We start from the raw sequence: 21,036 nt of genomic DNA on the forward strand, positions 1-21,036 counted from the left end.
CCGCGGCAGTCCCGCTGCCCGCTCGGCGCGCAGCGGCTGGGAATGGAGGAGCTGTTGCTGGTCTGCCCGCGCCCGGCGGCTCCGGAGCCGCCTCCTTCTTCTTCGGCCTGAAGCGTGCCCACACTCGTGGATACCGGCGGGAAAGGGGCTATGGGCCGCCTCTCCGAGGCTCGGCGGCTGTGAGGCGGCTGGCACTTGCTCGGGAGCCGAGAGGCTGCCGACCGGCGAGCCAGCCAGGCTGCTGCGGCTGCGGCTGGGAGGGAACGAGTGCCGCTTGCAGCCGGCGGCGGGCAGCACCTCGGTGTCGGTGACTTGGAGGTGCCGGTCCCTCCGCCCGCGCCCCAGCCGCGGCGGTGGATGGATGCGCCATGGCCACGCTGGTGTGCCGGGTGCAGCTGCTGGATGACACAGACCCCTTCAACAGCACCAACTTCCCCGAGCCCACCCGGCCTCCGCTGTACACGTTCCGGGAGGACATCCCGCTCGCCACACAGCTGGCCGGGGTGCACCGCCTCCTCCGCGCCCCGCAGAAGGTACCGCGGGAGGGGAGAGAAGGAGGATATGTGGGGGGGCACCGGGCGAAGGGCAGCGGCTTACCCGCGGGACCCCCACAGCGGCGGGGACGGGCCTCGGACCTTGCGCGGAAGCAGCCGGGGCTCCGCAGCCCGGCGGGGCTGCGCGGGCAGGGCGCCTGGTGGAGGGGCTGCCCTGCCGGTCCCCTTGTCCCACTGTCTTTGCTCCACCGGCGCTGTCCCTCGCTCCGGCAGTATAAGTGTTCTCCTAAGTCCGGGGGGACGCCAAAGGGGGCTCCCACCGCTGCTCTCCTGCGTTCCCAAACGCCTTCAGGGGCAGCTACCACTTCTGGTTAGCTGTAGCTGCTGTACGGTTTTCCTCAGAATCAAAAAAGGCCCACCAAACCAAAGCCCTCTTTGGGTATTAAATGCTACATGCCTGTCCCTTGGTAGCGGTGTCTGAGTATCTGGGGATACTCAGGAATAACGTGTTGTTTGAGGACAGCCGAGCTGTGAGGAGCACGGGCGCGCAGGCAGGATCCGAGCTCTGCCGTGGTAAGGTTTAATGAGCTCGGCAGCTGCAGCCAGGGCTTTGGTAAAAACAGCAGCGTGTCTGCTGCCCTTGAAACAATTGGTGCTACTAGTGCCTCCTGCGAAGAGCTGTAGGATGTTACTGCCATGGCCCTTGACGAATCTTGCCTATCTCTTGCATACTTCTTCTAATACATGTGCTGGCATCTGCAGTTCTGCCCTTGAAGTCAGGCACCCGGGCATGATCCTTGAATTTTCAGTTTTCAAAGCAGTGCCATTGATTGACATAATAATAATGTCCTTTCATTATTATCTTGCATCTGCACATTAGTTCTGCAGAGCGCACCAAAGAAAAAAGGGAAAATGCCCACTTCTTTTTTTCTTCCCAGAAGAAAACAAAGTTAAAGTTGTAAAACTTTTATTTGCTGTCTGATGAAGTGGGAAGAAAATACTCTCTTAACATCATTTGTTGTATTCTATTTTGCTCTTGGGAGCTTGTGGGAAGATGACAAAGAGCTGTGTGTGCCCTTAGATTTAAGGATATCCAAACCCCCATAAAAGTATTTCAGAGAAAAGCTCTTGGAGCAGACAGAAGTTTTGCATTTGTAGAAGGGTTTCTTGCATAATAGTTGCCAAGGATACAGCATCCAGTGAACAGAGCTCTGCCTGGCGCACAAAACCTTTGGAAGCTCTTGGTGTGCTGGGTCAATTCTGTTTTCATGTGCTCAGTTGTCCCCAATTCAGAGACTGGTCCCATTGTTTTCAAGGGAGGCTTTTTTTTTTGGAGTCAGAGCTAATTAAAAGAAAGGCAGGAAGGATTCTGACACCTAATGAAGTAAATAAAAAGATAGTTTAAAATCTGGATTTACAGTTAATTCAGCCTAATTTTCAAGGGTATTCCACTGTGTTTTGTGTTTACTTTGCTTTAAATACTGAACCACCCCCCACTACCTTTATCCCCTTCCTTTCCCCATTTAGTGTCTTAGGAGCCACCTACAATCCATGGCCACTTCTATACATTTAACTCCTGCCCTGTGTTTCAGTGTGCAGCGTATTTATCAAGTTTGATTGTTTGGAAACTGGACTTGCAGACTTCGGTTGAAAGATGGCCTGAGTATCTAGAGGTGCTGTAAACCTGGCTATTGAAAGATAGCTACTCTGCTAAAGGCAAGTCCTGGCCCACTGACTTAATCTGAGGTTATGATTCTTGCAAGCATTTTGTTTCTGCAGTTGTAATGATGTGGGCAGGCTCATTGGAATCTGCTTATATGGTTACAGTTACCTTTGTGTTTGCAGAACCAGGGCCTCTTCCAGAGTGCCTTGATTGGCATCTTGGCCTTCTCTTAGCTTCTAAAAAGGAGGAAAAAAAAAAAAAAGCTTGATTAGACTTGTTTACCTTTAGTAGTTACATTGAAAGCTTAGTTCTTTGTGTGCACTTGCAGTTACTTTCTGTGTTTGGCATTACATCTTTGTGTATGTGATTTTGTAGAGCTAATTAATTGTGTTGCTTTTTAAGCACAGGCTTTTTCCATTTTCTCTTTTGGAGGTGGGGATATTCTTTCTGTAGCTTTTCCTCAAGACTGTACTCACCTGATCTATAGAAGATTTTGCTCCATTTCTCCCAAAGATCAGGACAAACTTTGTGATCTCAGAGGAATGCAGCTGTCAAAGCAGTTGCAGTATGTTGTTGATAGCTTATTTTGTAACCAACAAATGCTATAGCTTGACTGCAAAGGGCATCATTTGTTTAGCCCAGTTCTCTTGAAGTACAACTCTTGATTTCATATGTTGGGTTTACTACTTACTCTTTTTAAACATACAAGTATACTTAAATCTGGATGCAAGTCTAGATCTATGAAGTGTCTTCTGAGAGGCAGTGGTTTTAGATCCTTGTGGAGGAACACAGTGAAGTTAGGTGATCAAGTTCCATGAACACTGGCCAGGATGGGTTTTACTGCCCTGAATGCAGCAAGCATCTGAATGAGGTGGAGCACCTAAACCAGTTGACAGGGAAAACTTACAAGAAAGGTGACTTCAGTCCTTTTCTCCTTTGGAATTAGTTGACTAATTGCAACCTCCTCCCCCTCATCTTTCCCCCCCCCACTTCTATCTGTGCACACATCTTTTGTTACATCTGTATCTGGATGGAGCAGCTTGCTGTATCCTGGGTTGCACTCAATTCTGCTTTGTGTGTGCGGCATGCACACAGACTGAACTGAGCCTCATTTCTCCATGGCACTACTGTGGGAAAATGTTTACCTTGGGTATCCCCCATGGGTTCAGGTGCCTTGGTGCTAGGTGGTGCGATGCTATCTTAGTTGTTGATGCAATGAAGTACCATAAATTCTGTTGTGGGATTTTTAGACACATCTACAAATTCTTGCTGTGTAACTCATCCACATTGTAGAACTTTTGTTAGTTGCTTATGTTGATTTGACTGCCCAACTCACCATTTTGGATTTAGTCTTTACTGATTTGTTTTTGAGGATTTTAGGGCTCTCTTACTGTTTGTTGTATGAACAAAAACTGGATCTAGTCTGGACTCTGAATTCAGATGTCCCTTTTGGCTATTTCTGTGAACCTTGGGAAAATTCAGAACTGGATCTAAATTTGTGGCTCAGGCCCACTGCCAGTAGTGTGCTTTGAATCTAATTTGGTATGTTGGGTTTGTTGGTTTTGAATTGCTTTGAGTTACTTGATACTTCTGACTTGCTGACACAGGGTCATTCAGGAGAGTGGAGATATATATATAAAAAAATATATATATATGTATATGGTCGATGTCAAGTGATATGCTTTCTTTAGAGATCATCTTCATTATAACTTATTCATATAATTACAGCGTGCAGAGTATGTTGCCATATTATGTTTTCACATCCCACAGAACTGTTCAGTGTTGGGGCAGTTCTGTAAGAAATACATATTTACAATAATATGGAAAATCACACTGTCTAATTTATTGAGAAAATGTAATTGAAATACTTTGTGTAATAATGGAAACCAACAAAAAAGTCTCACAGTGTATGCGGTGTACTGGTGGTCATAGAATCATAGAATAGTTAGGGTTGGAAAGGACCTTAAGATCATCTAGTTCCAACCCCCCTGCCATGGGCAGGGACACCCCACACTAAACCATGTCACCCAAGGCCTCATCCATGATGGAAAGGGGAGATACAGTGCAATAAGAATAGGTGTTTTGACCTCCTGTTCCCTCTGAGAAAACTGAAGACAACTTCCGTGCTTAAATCTCCTCCAAGAATTTGTAATTAGGAACAGTGTCATTCAAGAAACAGTGATACAAGCAAATAAATGCAGTGAGAACTAGAGGGATTTGGGAGTTTCATTCATAAAGAAACCATCCAGATTTCTGTGTTCAGCTGCTGTGATTTAGCCCTAGATTAAAGCCAAGGCTCTCTCTGGGCATGGTGTGATGTAAACTGATACCAGAGGCTGTGCCATGGGGCTGTATCCTCACATGGAGCTCAGCTCTGGCATTAAACTCAGCGCTAGGCTATATACTGGCTTCAACCTCAGGTTTTCTGAGAGCAGCAAATGTACCAACTGGCTCCTTTTCCCTGGGTTTCCATGAAGCACAGTGGCATTATTAAATGCCTTGGTGCACAGAAGCTACACAGAAGCAGAAGAGAAGATGGTTTAGTTCCTGATCCTTCTGGAGGTAGCGATAAATAGAGCGGCCATTTTCTGAAGAGAGCATTTTTTTGGTCATTATGCTTTTCATGGGAGCTGAAGAACAGAAAATGGAAACTGGAATATCTTCATTGTCACAGGGAAAATGAAGCCACAGACAGAGGAAATTGGCTGATATCTTCTGAAAGTGTTGCTGCTGAGGACTGGGGAATGTTTCAGTTGAGGGCTGTTAAGATGCCTAGGGTTTTCATATTCTCCCTGATGCAGGTAGACATCGGCCATTTTTCATCCATCAAGACAAGAGGAGGTTTAACACAATGGTTATTTCCAGCAGGTTTCTGAAGTGTTCTGGATCTGGTATTTCTGGAGCTGACAAAAGCCCATGCTTCGAGAGATTGGTGCTGCAGTGCCTTATGCGCTTGAACTTTCTAGGGAAGGGCAGGGGGGTAGGACCCAGCTCTGTCTTCTGACTGGAAAGCACAAACTACATAGGAGTCTTGTGTGAAACATACTCTCCTGGGGGAGTATGAACACCTTCCAGAAAGCACAGCTGTGAAACGTGTTCCGATCTCCAGCAGCTTATTGTCTTCTGTGGTGTGGGCCTTCAAAGGAGCAGAGATACCTGTACACCAGATACAAAGTAACTGTCAAATGCTGGGCTTTATCTCTGGCAGTTTAATGTTAGAGGTCTTTGAAGTTCTCACAAGGTTCTTCTGACAAGTTATAATTTGGCAAGTTATAGTTTGGGCAAGTTATAGTTCAGTTCAGTTGCTTGATGTAGGCTTAAAAGCCGTGTTGTAAAAGCAGGGGGGCAGACCTATCCCAGAGAACTAATTCCTAAATTTGACACTTGTCACTCACAGGTCTCTCAATTTGGCTGCTCATAGCTCAAGAGTCTTCATAGAGCTCTGTGTAAAGAATGGTGGGAGTGAGTGTGCTGGTAATTCTCCAAGTGCTGCTGAATTGAAATCACAGATTGGTCTGATAGAGCCTCTGAAACATTGCATCAGCATGTGTTTACTGGAGGTTTGGAATCAGACGAAGGAGATGAATAGGAAGAAGTTAGACCTTCCTGTTATTATACCCCAAGTCTTGTGCTTACTGTTAAAAATTTGGATGTTTTCTTTCAAAACCAGTTGTAGATAACCTCCTTTCTTCCAAATCCTTTCAAAATTGTTGTATGAAGGTTGCTAATAGTTTCAGTTAGCAAGAGATGAAGACTGTTTCAGTCTGTATGTTGGTGGAGAAATGGTCAGAAAAAGACGGGGAAACTGTCATGTTGCAATCTCCTTTTGTTCCTGTGCTGTCCAAAATGAGAACAGAAGTTCTAAAAGCTTTCAAGAAGAGTTTTCTGTTTCCACTGCTTGCCCAGCCATCTTACCTTACCAGTCATTAAGGTTTAAGTGAGAGTCCCTTTTCTTTCTGTTTGATCTCACTCAGTGAGTTTTGAGGATGAGTACTACATCCCTTGTGCAACTGTATGCAAGGCAGTAGGACTGTAAGTCGCTCATCCATCATATCATCACCTGTGGTGCTACTTTGCTTTTCAGTCCCCTTCATAGGCCATAATTCTGCCAGGACAGGTCGGTACCTGTAGTCTGAAAGTGTCATGTATTTTTCAGTGACCCTGAGTGGTCTGGGCTGGGGCTATACGCCTTCTTTGGTAAGCAGTGTTTCAGTAGGCTGTACCCCTGTGCTAAGATACTACTTTATTACCAGCTCAGAGGAACGGGTGCCAGCTACTATACCTCTATCATCACTTTCCACACCACCTGGATTGCATTACATTAATATTAACTTTATGTTGTATTACAGTTACTAATAAGACAGCAAGGAATGTTGTTACATATTTTTAGCAGAGGAACAAGTTGGGACAAAAGTAGCAGTGAGCTTTGTAGTAGACCCAGCTACCTAGAAACACCTGCAACCATCTGGCACATGAAACTATTGAAGTGAAGGTGAGCGAGGCTTGTATGTTCACTTTCCACACGTCAACAGCTTAACACATATACATATATTAAAAAAAAAGAAAAAGCATTCAGTTTCCAATTCCAAACACTTAAAAAAGAGTAATTCTGTCATTGCCAGTATTTTAAGAATGCTTAAAGAAAAAAAGAAAAAGGTAGACCTTTTACTTTCACTAGGACTCCTTGACTTCTGTAGTCATACTTCTAAGTTGATCCTCTATCCATTTTGTAAGTAGGATATTTGTTTGAATTACAGAGTCCTGGAAAATTGCTAATTTTGATTCTGGATGCCAAGTCACTATTTGATAAAAAAGGGCAACACTATATTATTAATTTTTTGATCATATTGGTCATCATTTCATGTGGTAGTGCTCAAGAGTCTGAATAGCAAAGAGTAGGGTAACTGGATAATCAGCTTCATCTCCTTATAGTCATAACTCTAGAGCAGTTGGTTGTTTTTTCTACAAAAGCAGCTTCATTTCCTATTAGTCATAGTTCTAGAGTAGTTTTTAAAGCAAAGTGTATACACTTGCCTTAAACAGGAACAGGAGACTTGGGCAGTGTTGCCTTGCGTCTACTGACACTTAAACTCTTGATATTAGGAAGATGAGAAAAAGCTCCGTAAATAAACAAGTTGTGGTACAAAGTCAAGTCAGGTGTGTGATTATATGCTGTAGTGCAGGCATGTGTGAAGTTTGAAACATTATGGTCATCAGTCACAAAAATACTAAGCTGTATCTTGTGCTTTGTGTAGGCAAACCAGTTGTATTGCTTGTTTATATTTATTGATACAGATAAAGCAATACAGTTTTCCTCTTGTACATAGTATGGATGATTATATTGGTGTAAAATGTGCTTGCAAATAGCTTGTATTTCCCTATTTAGCAAAGAAAGTTATACCTGCATCTTAGTTTCTATGCTTTCTTCTGCTTTTAGAAACTACAGACTATGCCAGTTATAAAGATAGGTAACATTGATAATGGTTAAAAAATAAAAATACGAGACATTACAGTGCTGTTATTTGAAGCAATATGCCTACATCTAATGATGCACCCATCAACCTTTGTTAAATTGAGAAAATAAATATTTTGTTTATAATTTTAAACACACTATTGCAGCCATATTTAACAGTTTCAGTGGTAAAGTGATTGCCTCAGCTGCTAGTGAGCTGCCTGGGGGTTTTGTATCCAGCTGTTTCTGATGGCTGTGTTACCAGCAACGAGAAGCAGTACTGCAATGTATTAGGTCAAGTTAATGGTGCTTTTTGATTTTTCTAGTTTAAGTATATGGCAGTGTTCTAACACAGGTTTTTAATGGTAACAGGTTATGAGTACTCAATACTTTCTTGATGTGCCGCTGTTTTGTATTAGGTTGTGTATCAACTAGCAAGGAGAAGCTTAAGTTCCTGGCCCCACTCTGGTGGGGCTGCTCAGCATGTTTGTTGTGACCTGCCTGACGTGATTTGAGGTTGGGAAAGGGGATACCTGTGGTAGCTAGGCTGTTCATCCAAGCCTCATACGCAAGGTAAGGCTAGCTGAAAAATCACATCCTGTTTCCTTACTTCATTACTACAAGGACATTTCACAGCAAGGTTGGCAAGGAAAGCGTATAATTGCAGGGCATGCAATCAGCAGTTCAACAGTAATATCATTCTGTGTTAGTGAAATGCCAAATGGGGACTTGCGCCTGTTTCTTGTCAGAGTGGAACAGAAGTTCTGAATTTTCTCCAAAGCACTAGTGACGACCCCATTCTAGTTGTGGGGTAGACATAAATAGACTTCTAGTACTCGGAAACACTTGGCATTTTTTGGGAAGTGGAGAAATTGAAAGAACCACATATTTATTCTCTGTTTATAACCATACTGCAGCAGCTGTCCCTGGAGCGTGACCTTTGGCTCCATGAAGGAGGGATTTTTTTTTTTTTTCCCCCCTCTTCATCTTTAGCATTGTGAGGGAGTTGGCTTGCAGAAATCTTGAGTTTTCTTTGTGGGAGATCTTCATGTCTCTGGTGGGGGAAACCCACCCAGGTTTGCCAGGCAGGGAATTAAGGATACCAGTTTTCACCTGATAAGTGCAGCAATCTGCAAAGCCTGACAGTTAAAGGTGATGAGCAGCTGGAGACCAACAAGGGGGAGAAATAAAATGGTGCTATTTCCTGTGACCTTTGGAAAGGAGGTTTCCTGAAATTGTAAGGTTTGTTTGTGTTGCCCTGTCTTACAGGTAGTGAGGACCTCTGTGGCTGACTGTTGCCTATCAAATGTATGTTAATTTGTGGGATTTTCTTTGTGTTTTCGTGTTTGGATCTTTTTCTGGTCACTTTCAAAAGGGTACAAGTACTGAGAAGTCTGGTAGTGGTGAGCGGTGGGTGCCAAGGAAGGGAGGTGAGCTGCTGACTTGCGTGTCTGGTTATGGCAGGGTCCTAAGATTATCGCCTTCTGTATTTCAGATATTTTCCCTCATGAGGGACACTTCATCAACATCCTTCCTTTAGGTATCGTTATAGGAAACTGTAATGTGATTTGAAAAACTGTGTGCTTGAGGAAGAAAAGGTACTACTAGGGCAAATTACACTATTTGTGCATTTCAGTCTCTACATGTGTTTCTTGCTTGTTTTCATCTTTCTTTCAAGTACTCTGTATTGTACTACTAGTTGATTCAAGCTTCAATTATAATTGCGGGAGGCCTGTAACTCTCCAGCGGCCACAAGTAAGGTTGGCACGCTTTATTCACAAGTGGAAAAGCTGGGTATAAGTAGGACATGGCATTTTATTTCAGACAGAAATGACTGATTTAACCTGTGTTAGTATTCTAAATGATTAATGCATTGCAATGATCATTGCAGTCACAGCTGAAGGACTCTCATTTTACTGTGAATTTTTTTTTGTTCTGGTTGGATTATAATAGATGAGATGCTTTTGTCTTGTGGCTGTACAGGGCAGAAATAAATGCAACTCTTCTGAATTTAGTATCCACTTTTTTGTTTGCCAGTGACTCAAGCATTCCCTTCGTGTCTTATGGACCCTTCATTTTATATTGCAGTACTTGTTATGTTTGCTTGTTTATGTCCCCTTTCTATATTTTTGAGAAGTGAGCTTGAATTATTGAAAGTAATGTGTTTAGCGTTATCCTACTTCCTTCTAGATGATAAACATGGCCTTGTTTAGATGCAGAGTTCAACTGTTGCCTTTTTTTTTTTTTTTTTTTTAAGCCTAATTGCAGTGTTAATTTGTCTGCAGTTTTGTTTCAGCTGCTGTATGTTTGGGTTTACTGGGCTTCTGCCTTATGTGGAAGTTACTGTAGTTAAGAAACTTTCTAGACTGAATTCTGGCTTAGGAAGGAAAACAAGCCCTTTTACTGATGAGGCTGAATGCTGTGGGAGAAGTTGTAGAAAAAATCCTGATCTTTTAGAAGGTAAAGGAGTATAGTTTCTGAGACTTCGGCTTTGTTTATCAGTTCAGATGTCACTGAATTATGCTTTTAGGCTTTCTATCTTCCTGATGGACTTTTTTTGCTTGGTCCTGAAATGTGAATGAAAAAAGCCACCAGTTATGAATGTGAACTTATGTTAAGCCTAGAGTATGCGTGCATATCTTTGAGTTTCTGAACTTACTATTCAGGTTTTCAGAGTTCAGTTTTTCTTGTGCTTTTATTTCACTTGCTGAAGAGAAGTGATCTGCATTCAAGCAAGTCTCTTTGGAGAAAAGACCACAGCTTGAAATCTGGAAGCTTGTGATAATGGAGGGAATTATCTCAAGATGCAGATATTTTTTCTTTGCCAATTAGATGTGCCTTAATTGATATGTGTGTTGACCATGAAAGTCTTCAGAACATGTACATGCTCCTTGTAGTCTTTCTGCATCTCTTGTCAAGGGATCACTGAAGGAGGCATCGCCTAATGTTTGTATGTACAAAGATGAAGAGGAAGATAATACTCTTTAGGCGAGATTTCAGAAGCTGTATATAAAAATATTAATGGTCCTGGGAACGTGGTAGTGAAACACAGCATTGCTCTTCCTTACATCATTGATTAGGATTCAGCTTCAGTTTTAATTTATGAAAGTCATTGCTGTTTGATAGCTCATTTAGCTGTATCCTAGAGAATAAGTGATCCCATCATGGTGCCAATGTATTAAAACATTAGGCCCTGTAAGTCCTAGGTTGCAGGGGAAAATGTGACTCCTGAAGATTAAAAAGGCAGCTAGAGCTTAACATTTTTAAGTAAAGCGTTTACCCTTGAATGTATAGAAACTTTATGGCTTGAAGAAGTTTTATGTGTTTGTTTATTTATTTATTTTGTGTGTTATGAACTACAGGTATTTAAAAGCATCCTTGCAAGTGCTGTTTCAAAACAGGTCTTATAACTGTTACCTCAGCACAGAAGTTCAGGAGCACATAGAGTAAGGACTGAGTTGTCTCCTCACAGGCAGTATTTTCAAGGCAGGATTGAAGTGGGCTGCTTTAGCATTGAAAAAGCTAAGTCATCTTGGACAGCTGCCAATGAAGGTAAAAGGATATTGATTTTCAAGGTTGCCGAAACGTTGTCTGTCTTTCGTAAGCACTAGATCAAATTGGTAGTAATTGGAGTAAAACTGTATTTTATTTAGTTTTTAATGTTTTCCTTTGTGGACAGTCAAGACAGGCGAGATATGAGTGTACACTCTGCCAGTAAAGACATCGGGTAGCACAGAGCAGCTGTCCAGTGCTGCTCCTCCCAGTGTTGACTCCAGTTTACCGTCATGTTCTCTCAACATGTTTCAACATGTAATTGCGTTGGCCTATATACAGCAATGTGGCTGTCTTGGACTTTAATCCTAGCCATTGTAAGAGTGCTGATTGAGTTGCAGGCTAAAAACAGGCTTTATTCAGACATACTGTATGCTATAAGTTGCGCTCTGCTTTGGCAGTTTGTCGGTAATATGTCTTAATTAATATTTAACAAAGGCAATATGCAGAATGCTGGCCAGTGATTTCTAGGATTTTATGCTTGTATAAGGTATTTCTGAACTTGACGAAGTTGGCTAGTATATGCACCTCATATAAGTGACTGACTATATTGTTCTTCGATAGTTCTGGTAGATTGCTGAAAGAATGACCTTGCCTTAAACCCATTCTTTAGATTGATGCTGCTTCTGTGGGAAAGCCACTGGTAATAGACCGCAGCGTTTGGAAATCGTTATGGCTAGGTGTGATTTGAGCGACAAAAAGGAGATTAGAAGTATTTTTCAGTGAAGTGCAAGTTCAGCTATATTTACTTCCTTGATGTTGTTATGGTTTGTCACTGATATTCCAGCAAATATTTCAGAAAGATATATGCAGCTGACAAAGGGAGAATAGCTTATTATCTTGCTAGTAGTCATCAGCTAGTGTTATTTTGAGAAGTCTCAAGGAGATTGATTAAAATTATGCGCTCATGTTCTTCATCCACCAAATTAGATTTCCTGAAATAAAAACAGTAATCTAAACGTCTGACATAATTAAGCACCAACTCATGAAATATGGTTTGGAGAAATATTCAAATGAAAAAAACCCTACTTCTTCCTTAGCAAATTCTTCTGAAGGAACGAGCATGGGATGCAGGCTGCCGGGTGCTCAGTCTCTGTTAAAATGTTAACATCTCTTAGATGTCAAAATCAGGAAAGGGGAAAATAAACTACGAACAATTACTTGGACCACTGCATGTATATGTAGATGCAATCAAAACAGTGTTTTCAAAACAAGTTCTTTTTTTCTTTTTTTTTTTTTTATACCTACCTTTGTTTTCTCATGTTGGTTACTTGTCCAAGTAAGGCTTGGACAAGAAGGCTTCTAAATAAGCCTTCAGTTGTAAGACTGAAGTGTGCTCTGTGAGTGAGTCACAGGAGGTCAATATTGGAGTCATGCCCGCATGTTACTTTTTAACAATTGGCTGTTTGACAGTTTAAAAGTGACTGATCTCATGCTGCATTTCCGTGTGGCTACTAAAAACTCCTATGGTTTGAGTTATTCCTTAAGGCAGATTTCTGAGAGAACCAAAGGCTTATCAAGTTGGGGTGGTTGTATGTGAGGAGGAAAAAAAGAGGGAAGGTCTGTAAAGTTTTCCTGGACCACAGACAAGGACACAATCATGAGCAGGTTGTTAGCCAAATTTGGTATCTCTTGTAGACTGCATTTTGTCAGTTGTAACTTGGTGAATAGATATTTTGCACGGGGATCTGTTCCAGCAAACTGAAACCCTTGTTTATTTTTGGGTATCTCTGTTAAATACTGATAGGATTCATTGTTAGAAATTGTAATTAGCTGCTTGGAGAAGTACAGAAGTGATTTGGCATGACTGTTCTTACCATCGCCTGTAATAGCATAGTTGTTACAATCTTGTGACTGTCCTACCAGGGAATTTGACTCTCATATTTGCTGTTATGTTGGAACCTATTTTGGCTTGACTGTAAAGCTGTCACCACCGGCCAGTGACCTGAGTGGTGCTCATATTAGTGTCAGCCTTTATGAGCTGCCTTAATGGAAAAGGAAAAACCTGTTTACTTAATCAGATATTATTGAAGCTAACTACAGTGTTTAGTTTGCTTTTGTTGTGGAGGAAGGAGAGAGGAGTGCAAATCCCTGGCCACAGAATGTTTATACAATCATGTCGAGGTGTTTAGGCAACTACAGAGGTCTGTGTAGCCAAGGATGTTTGTTGCATCTCTCCTTCTTCCCACCCTTTCTCTTGCTCTTTTTCAGTGTTGAAGACTGCACTGTAGCAGGAGGCGCAAGGTCAGTTTACAGTGGTGGTGGTTTGCAGGTTGCTGCAAGCCTCCTCAAGGAGGCAGATTGTGGCCATTGATGATAATCACTTTGTTACTCTTGATGGATGAAACCATGGGGATGGGTGTATTTTATGCATGGGGCAACTGTCTCATGTAACCGGGGCCTACTCATTTCTTCCACTGCAGGTAACAGTGGAAGAAAAATAGCCTAGAGAAAGGCTGTATTTTTCCAAGAAAAGCATTTATTTAAAACTTGGAAATAGTAATATTGTGGTTTTCTGATTCTCAGAAGCAATTTCTGGAGGGCCATCTACGGAAAGGGTGTGGCAGTAACCTGTAGTGCTAACAAAAAGATAAGCTACTAATGAAATTACATTTGATCAGGGGAGCGGAGCACCTCCCGTATGAAGAGAGGCTGAGAAAGTTGGGGCTGTTCAGCTTGGAGAAGAGAAGGCTGCGTGGAGGCCTCATAGCAGCCTTCCAGTATCTGAAGGGGGCCTACAAGGATGCTGGAGAGGGACTCTTCACTAGGGACTGAAGTTGATAGGACAAGGGGTAATGGGTTAAAACTGAAACAGAGGAAGTTTAGATTGGATGTAAGGAAGAAATTCTTTACTGTGAGGGTGGTGAGGCACTGGAATGGGTTGCCCAGGGAAGTTGTGAATGCTCCATCTCTGGCAGTGTTCAAGGCCAGGTTGGACAGAGCCTTGAGTGACACGGTTTAGTGTGAGATGTCCCTGCCCATGGCAGGGGGATTGGAACTAGATGATCTTAAGGTCCTTTCCAACCCTAACTGTTCTATGATTCTAAGCTGTGTATTGCAATCCGATATTGAGAGCCTTGTGTGCTTCTGCCCATATCCATTAGTTAGAGTTGGGAAATATGTACTGTTAGTTGCAGAGATGCTTGCACTGGGTAAGATAAAGCTGACCTGTAATTTTTTGAGGTCGTTGAGTGAAGAGCTCCTGTTTGAGTGAAGACTCTGAAGCCCTTCTATATGCAGAAGGATAAGACTAGTGAAGCTACCACAGCAGTGCAAAATGAAAAGCCACACAAATCCCTTGTAATACAAACAAAGCTTACCTTGCCCTTGGATGCTTATGTACGTTTGTGGCAGGATGGGAAATGTGCAGTAAATATTGTCTTTCTTGTCTTAGCTCTTGGACAATAGCCATTCCTTTTCCCCAGAAACACGAGAGGTTTTGGAGCGTGGACCCTTGGCTCTCTGGGAGCAGGAGCAGGTGGGTGGGCAGAGAGTGGTGCCTGGGATTCCAGGAGAAGCTCTTCAGCTGAATGTATCCTTGTGGCAAAATTGGCATGAAGTTTAAAAACCAGTATTGCTGCTGGCAGACCTTGGAGTTAACATTCTGTTCATGCAGCTTTCCTTTGAGTGTTGTATTGTGCCCTTAGCGTGGTGTCCTAAAGCCATACAAAACAAAGTGCTAAGCTGATGAGCAGGTTTTTATTGGCACCTCGTTTTGTTCTTGTCCAGGAGAAGAAAAGTTTGTACTTACTCTCTTATTTTATCATTTAGGGTCAGGAGAATTATTTTGCTGTGTTAAGATTCTTCAAGCTTCTGTAAGTGAAAATAAGGTTAAAGAATTGTGTCTGTTGCTTGGAATAAAATATACGAAAGCTTTCTAGCTTCCCTGAATAAGTGTTATGCTTTGAACCAGCCTCTGAGAAACTTTCAGCAAAAAGTTTAACCACAGACAGTAATGAATATAGTAATGACAGTAATGAATTCCTCTCTTTTAGCATCGTGACACTTTTCCTGACCACTTCTCTTAGCATCATGACACTGTTAGCAATCAGGGCTGACTCTTCAGGAATGGAAATTACTGAATTACTTGATTCCACTTTTTGGAAATGATCTTAGTACACCAAAAAGCTCTATGACTGGGGAAAAGAATATCTTGAATGTTTTGTGCTAAATGTGCCACTGTTCTCAAGTGTGACTTGTGTCATCTGATACTGAATTCCAACCAAGGCTGTATCAGGAGGGAAGCGGGGATGCCTGGGTTAGCCCTTGATGTCTATGTTTTTATTTATATGCTGAGGTGCTCTTGTATGCCTTTCTGCAATGTGACCCTCTGTGTCCTAAAGCTATGTCAGCTTTCTTCTTCTGGTTCAGTGTCTCATCAAACTGAGTGACCAACAGCTGTCTGTCATGTTTGCTTGGATAACTGTCTTTGCTTAGCAGGGAGCCCTGCTCCCCATCACAGCTCCCAGGGCCATTAAGGTGCACAAATATCTTTAAAATGGAGACCATCTCAGTAGTTTCGGGATGAAAAAACGTTACTACATATGCTCAAAGGTTGAAATTTTGAATCCACTGATGCTGTAGGAGCCAGAGGTTTTTGCTGGTTGTGGCACAGCCTGGCCTTTGACCACCTCTCCAGCGAGAACTGACAGGAGGTCACTGGGGACCACATCAGATGCTTAAACAAAATCTCAAGCTAATGAGGAAAGTTTGCTGAAATGAAAAAAACCCACCCAAACAGAAACGTCGATGTTATTTAGCTTGATGCAGCCTTACACCCTGCTCTTGTGGGCTGTCTCCTTCACTTTGCTGCCAGGTCTCTTTATAGATCTTTATAGATTGAGTATAGCAGGGTTAGGAGGAGTGAATCAAGCAGGCAGAGACCAGGCAAGGTCCTGAAACTTAGAATCCAGTGCCTGCGGCAGCCAGGATTGCAAACGCACTGTAGGAGGGTTTTTGCTCCCCTGGTCTAGTACAGACAGGAAGGCCAGCATTGTCAAAGCTAATGGGGGGAGCCTAATGCTGAGCTAGAGAGATCCTACGTAAGCTTAGATAGGAATGCTTCACTCTTAGGATTTCTATTTGTTATGTACTCACAGCATCGCTGGTTTTTCTGTGCAATACTCAACTTTGTGTTAAGTACTCCCTCCAGCATAAGGGCAAAGTTGGCACATATATAATAATTGCAAAGTATAGTAGAAATTGACTGCAGGTCTATACCATAGCTGTTCATTACCACCACCCTGATTATTTAATAAATTGCTTCTAAAGAAGGACTGTGTTTATTCACTAGTAGTCAATATTTTCCTACAGTTCTGGAAGGGCAGTCAGGACAACCAAATTGCATGTATTAACTATTCTATTGGTGCATAGGGTTTGCAGTTACTCGTCACTGCAATTTCTTTCTATAAACAAAGTGCAATTTCATATCATAAACATTATGTCCAACTGGAAAAGAAGAGAACAAAGTAGATTTTATTCTTGTACTAAGTGTTTTGTGCCCCAGTAAACATAAAATCAAGGGGATTTTAATTTATTAATTTTTTCTTTTTTTTTTTTTTTTTTTGGTAATGTAGCTAAAGACATGACTTCTTACAATTAGTCAGGTTTTGGTTTTTTTTCTTGAAGATGTAGCTCTGTTAAAGATTATCATCTCTGAATATGTTCAGGGAAAACGGCTGACTGAGAATAAACTGCCTTCAGAGCTAAACAGAGTTATGTGCTTTACGTAAATCCATGTAAGCCAAGATGCTAGAGTTTCCTACTTCTCTCTGAGACACAGGAGGTATTGAAGGCGACTGCCTGCAGATTTGTGGAAGAGCTGGGCGTATGGTGAGCATGAGAAGTCAGTGTATAACCATGATTATGATGAGATCCGAGTTTCATACCAGTGAGGGAGTACACTTACTATTTTGTTTGCTCTGTACAAATCAGGACCTTCATCTTTTCCTGCTTGTTGTTTCATGATGTATTTTTTTGGCAATCTGAGAAATCTGTGTGCACAGAATCTGTGTCCCTACAGATGGCCATGTGGAGTCCCGGGATCTTCTTTGAGAATTGTGCCTGTCTATGAGGAGAGGAGATATTGCTGCCAGAATAATCAGACAAGAGTATGTTAAATAAACCCAGGTGCAAACCCAGTCTTGTACAGTGCTGCCCAAGATGGAAACTGACATTTTATTTAAGAAAAATCATGGGATATTAATTTTTCTTTCCAGCATTGATTGCTTAGAGTTCTTGTGCCCCTCTCTGAGGAAACAAAGCTGCAAAGAGAGGTTATGTTCTTTTCTTAGATAGGTATGTGAACCTATCCTCTCATTTGAAATAGAAGTAGGAGCTCTAAGGCCTGAATGTCAGGGACACTTGCTGATATCTTACTTGGATCATGTTAACATAGTATACAGTTTAAAAGGGAAGATGGCTGATAACTGTGGTACAGAGACAATGCTGGCAAAGGTAATTGGTCCCTGTGCTGGCTGGGAGAGAGAGGAAGGAGTTATTGCCTACAAGACACTGGAAAGTTACCTGTTGATGAAGAAAAGCAGAGAGAGATGTGACGCACTGGATGCTGAAAAATCCTATCAAGGGTTCTGCATCTTACTAGGTAAAAGATATTTTATAGGTCTTCATATCATTAAAGCTGCAGCAAGACTGTGCACTCAAAATAGTAATTTACGAGGCTCATAGAAATGGAAACCTACTTCGTGTAATTATAAATACAGATTGTGTGTTTTCTTAAGTTGTATTCATCCTGTCAAATTTGCTTGCTGTAGTGTGCCAAGCAAAGATAGAGGATCTGTAAAATACTTCTAAGGTGCAAGAACTAGGAAGACTTAATTGCTGCTAGGTTTTAAATGATCCTAAATCCACCAGCGTGCACCTACAATTTACGGATACATTTATAATAATCCCATAAGCAACTTGTTGGAAAGAAAATATTCATGGCTGTCATGTATAAAAAGTAAGTTTGGACTATTAGATATGAGACATCTGGAAGGGCCATGAATTTCCTGGTGGAAAACCTCAGTGAAACATCTGGGGCTTATTTCTCTGTCTCAAACCAAATATCCTGAAAAATGCTTGAAGCATGTATTGAAACATAAAAGCTAGCAGGATGGTTGCTCAACCAGCAAAGAGCAATGAAATGCCTTGGGAAAAAAAAAAGACAACAAAACCTCAACCTGAAATATCACTGCTGTAGAAATTAAAGTATCATTTTCAAAAAAGGAAGAAAGAATAAGAATGTCTTCTTGAATGTGTAGTTGCTCTTTATGCTGAGAAAATGCTTTCTGGTATTTTTTTAGCAGTAAAGTCTGTTTTTAGTTTCTTACTTTGAACCTTCTTCACGCATGACAAAAAGGTACATTCCTCTCCTGTTTTAGGATGATTGAGTCAGCTGTTCCTTGCCTGGCCAAGCTGAACAACCATAGCTGCTGTTTTCTTTTCAATTGGGCTTCACAATGGCTTTTGGATCACCAGAAACTTCCTACTACTTAGGTTGTCAGCAGTTTTCCAATCTGTGGGTCTTTGTTGTTGGCTTGTGTTTTGTTTGTGTTTTTTTTTTTTTTTTTGCTTCGGACCACTGCCAAGATGGGCTTGAATGTTGCCTCTTGCCTTTTTCTGAAGTTTATTCTTTGCTCTAGGAAGTGAAAGGTCATCTGGAGAGACTGGAGACAGGAGAAGCATGGGTCTCCGTAGCCACAGGGATGGCCCTGGGTGCCCCGGGTTGCCATGGCCATGCACTAACCAACTACAACAGCTAAATGCCTGCGGAGAATTTCAAAACTCCTTTCGGGAACTGCCTTTTGAATGCATCCCCAATACTTAATCCTTCCTCCTCTGCCTTTTTAAATAGAGCAGGTCTAGTTTATCAACAGGGAATGGTTTGAGCACTACAAAAAAAACAACTGTGTGAAAAGACTGGCTGATGGCTGAGCTGAAAGAGTGATGGTGAGTGGAGTTAGAGCCAATTGGTAGCTGGTCATGAGCAGGGTTCCTCAGGGCTCGGTGTTGGGGCCAGTTTTGTTTAATAACTTTACAAAGGATCTGGATGAGGGTATCGAGTGTACCCTCTGTAGGTTTGCAGGCAACACCAGGTTAGACAATAGGAGGGCTCTACACAGGGATCTAGGCAGGCTGGATCGATGGGCTGAGGCCAGTGTATGAGATTTAACAAGGGAAGGTGCTGGGTCTTGCACTTGGGCCACAACAACCCCATGCAATGCTACAGGCTTGGGGAAGAATGACTGGAAAGCTGCCTGGGGGTAAAAGGACCTGGAGGTGCTGATTTACAGAGCTGAACATGATCCAGCTTGTGCCCAGGCAGCCAAAAAAGCCAACAGCATGCCGGCCTGTATGAGAAGTAGCATAGCCAGCAGGGCCAGGGCAGTAATCATCCCCCTGTACTCGGCACTGGTGAGGCTGCACCTTGAATCCCGTGTTCAGTTTTGGACTCTTCACTACAAGAGAGACACTGAGGTGCTGGAACAGGTCCAAAGAAGGGCAACAAAGCTGGCGAAGGGTCTGGAGAACGAGTCTTGTGAGAAAAGGCTGAGAGAACTGGGGTTGTTTTAGTCTGGAGGAAAGGAGGCTGAGGGGAGACCATATTGCTCTCTACAGCTATGTTAGCATCAGTCTCTTCTCCCAGGTAGCCATGAGTTATGCCAGGGGAGGTTTAGACTGGCTATTAGGAGCAATTTCTCGCTTGTCAGGCATTGGAACAAGCTGCCCAGGGCAGTGAATGAGTCCCTATCCCTGGAGGTATTTAAAAGTCATGGCACTTTGGGACATGGTTTAGTGGTAGACTTGGCAGTGCTAGGTTAATGGTTGCGCTCTATTAAAGGTCTTTTCCAATCTTAACAATTCTATGATTCTGTAACAAACAAACAAGAAGTTTGGGTCTTCTTGCATGTTGAAAGGACCTGTTTCTTATTTCACTGAAATGCTGTTGGAGAAGATGACATCATCCCTATGGAGCTGATAAAGTTACCCTGGTGTATACATCTGAGGTTAGAATGGCACTGAAGACCTTGACGCTTTGCAAACTGCAATTGTTTTTGTGCCCATTTTTTTTCTTGTTATAATATATATTGCCCCTGCCCTTTTACTATGTAGTATAAGATCGCAGCTTAACCAAGCCAAGCTACTCATCCCAGTGTAAGAATTGCTTTCAAATTAATTAGCAAACAATAGTACCATGAATAAAACAAAGCTTTGTGCTTCGTATTTCAGTTTTTGATTGTAGCTAGCTCTGCTGCAGTCTGTGAGCTATGCGAGATGTTTGTCTGTAATGGATGAAACTGGAAGGATGAACAGCTACAGCTCTGAGGTAAAGGTCAATTATGTTATTGTGGTATAAAAGTGGTTGAGCTCATACTGAAAATAAATTTGTTCTTGCTGTAATTCGTAGTAAAGTTGATATGGGAGAGATTATTGGCTATTCTTTTTCTTGAACGTGTTGTTACTTGTTTCTGTGTTTTAGGGCTGTGCTACTGTTTTGTTTAAGTCAGTGAAGAGAAAGTATCATGATAATAGAGGAAATAAAGAAAGTGAGATACATACCCGTCTCTCCCCTTCCTAACAGTTGCTCAAAATACATGTTGTTTTTATCAGACAGGAGAGTTTTATATTTTACTTGAACTAGATCCTTTTTAATGAGATTAAAGTGACTTGGTGGAAGGGAAAACTTTTTTATTAATTGTTATTGGTTAACACATTTTTTCTAGCATAAGGTGGTCTACAGTTAATTTTTGTGTCAAAAGAAAGCGTATACTTTTGTTTCTAGACTTTTGAGAATGCAGTAAGTACCAAAAGGCCATGTTTGGAGAGGAGGGATGAGCTTGTGACAAATGCTGATCTGAGGCTTTGGCAAACAT

At 42.1% G+C, this 21,036-nt stretch overlaps 1 protein-coding gene across 3 annotated transcripts in view; it reads left to right on the forward strand.

Annotated features, from left to right (window-relative positions):
* Positions 1–368: 368 nt before the first annotated feature.
* The window catches only part of FHOD3 (formin homology 2 domain containing 3), a gene marked incomplete at both ends in the record, with an annotated part of 373,934 nt that continues 353,266 nt past the window's right edge, over positions 369–21,036 (forward strand). For all 3 annotated transcript variants that reach the window (XM_080639441.1, XM_080639442.1, XM_080639443.1), the window contains one exon: positions 369–533. In XM_080639441.1, coding sequence (XP_080495567.1) covers positions 369–533 — 165 coding nt within the window. The remainder of the gene's footprint in view (positions 534–21,036) is intronic.

Source organism: Psittacula echo, assembly GCF_963264785.1.
Source record: "Psittacula echo genome assembly, chromosome: 2".
Taxonomy (NCBI): Eukaryota; Metazoa; Chordata; class Aves; order Psittaciformes; family Psittacidae; genus Psittacula; species Psittacula echo.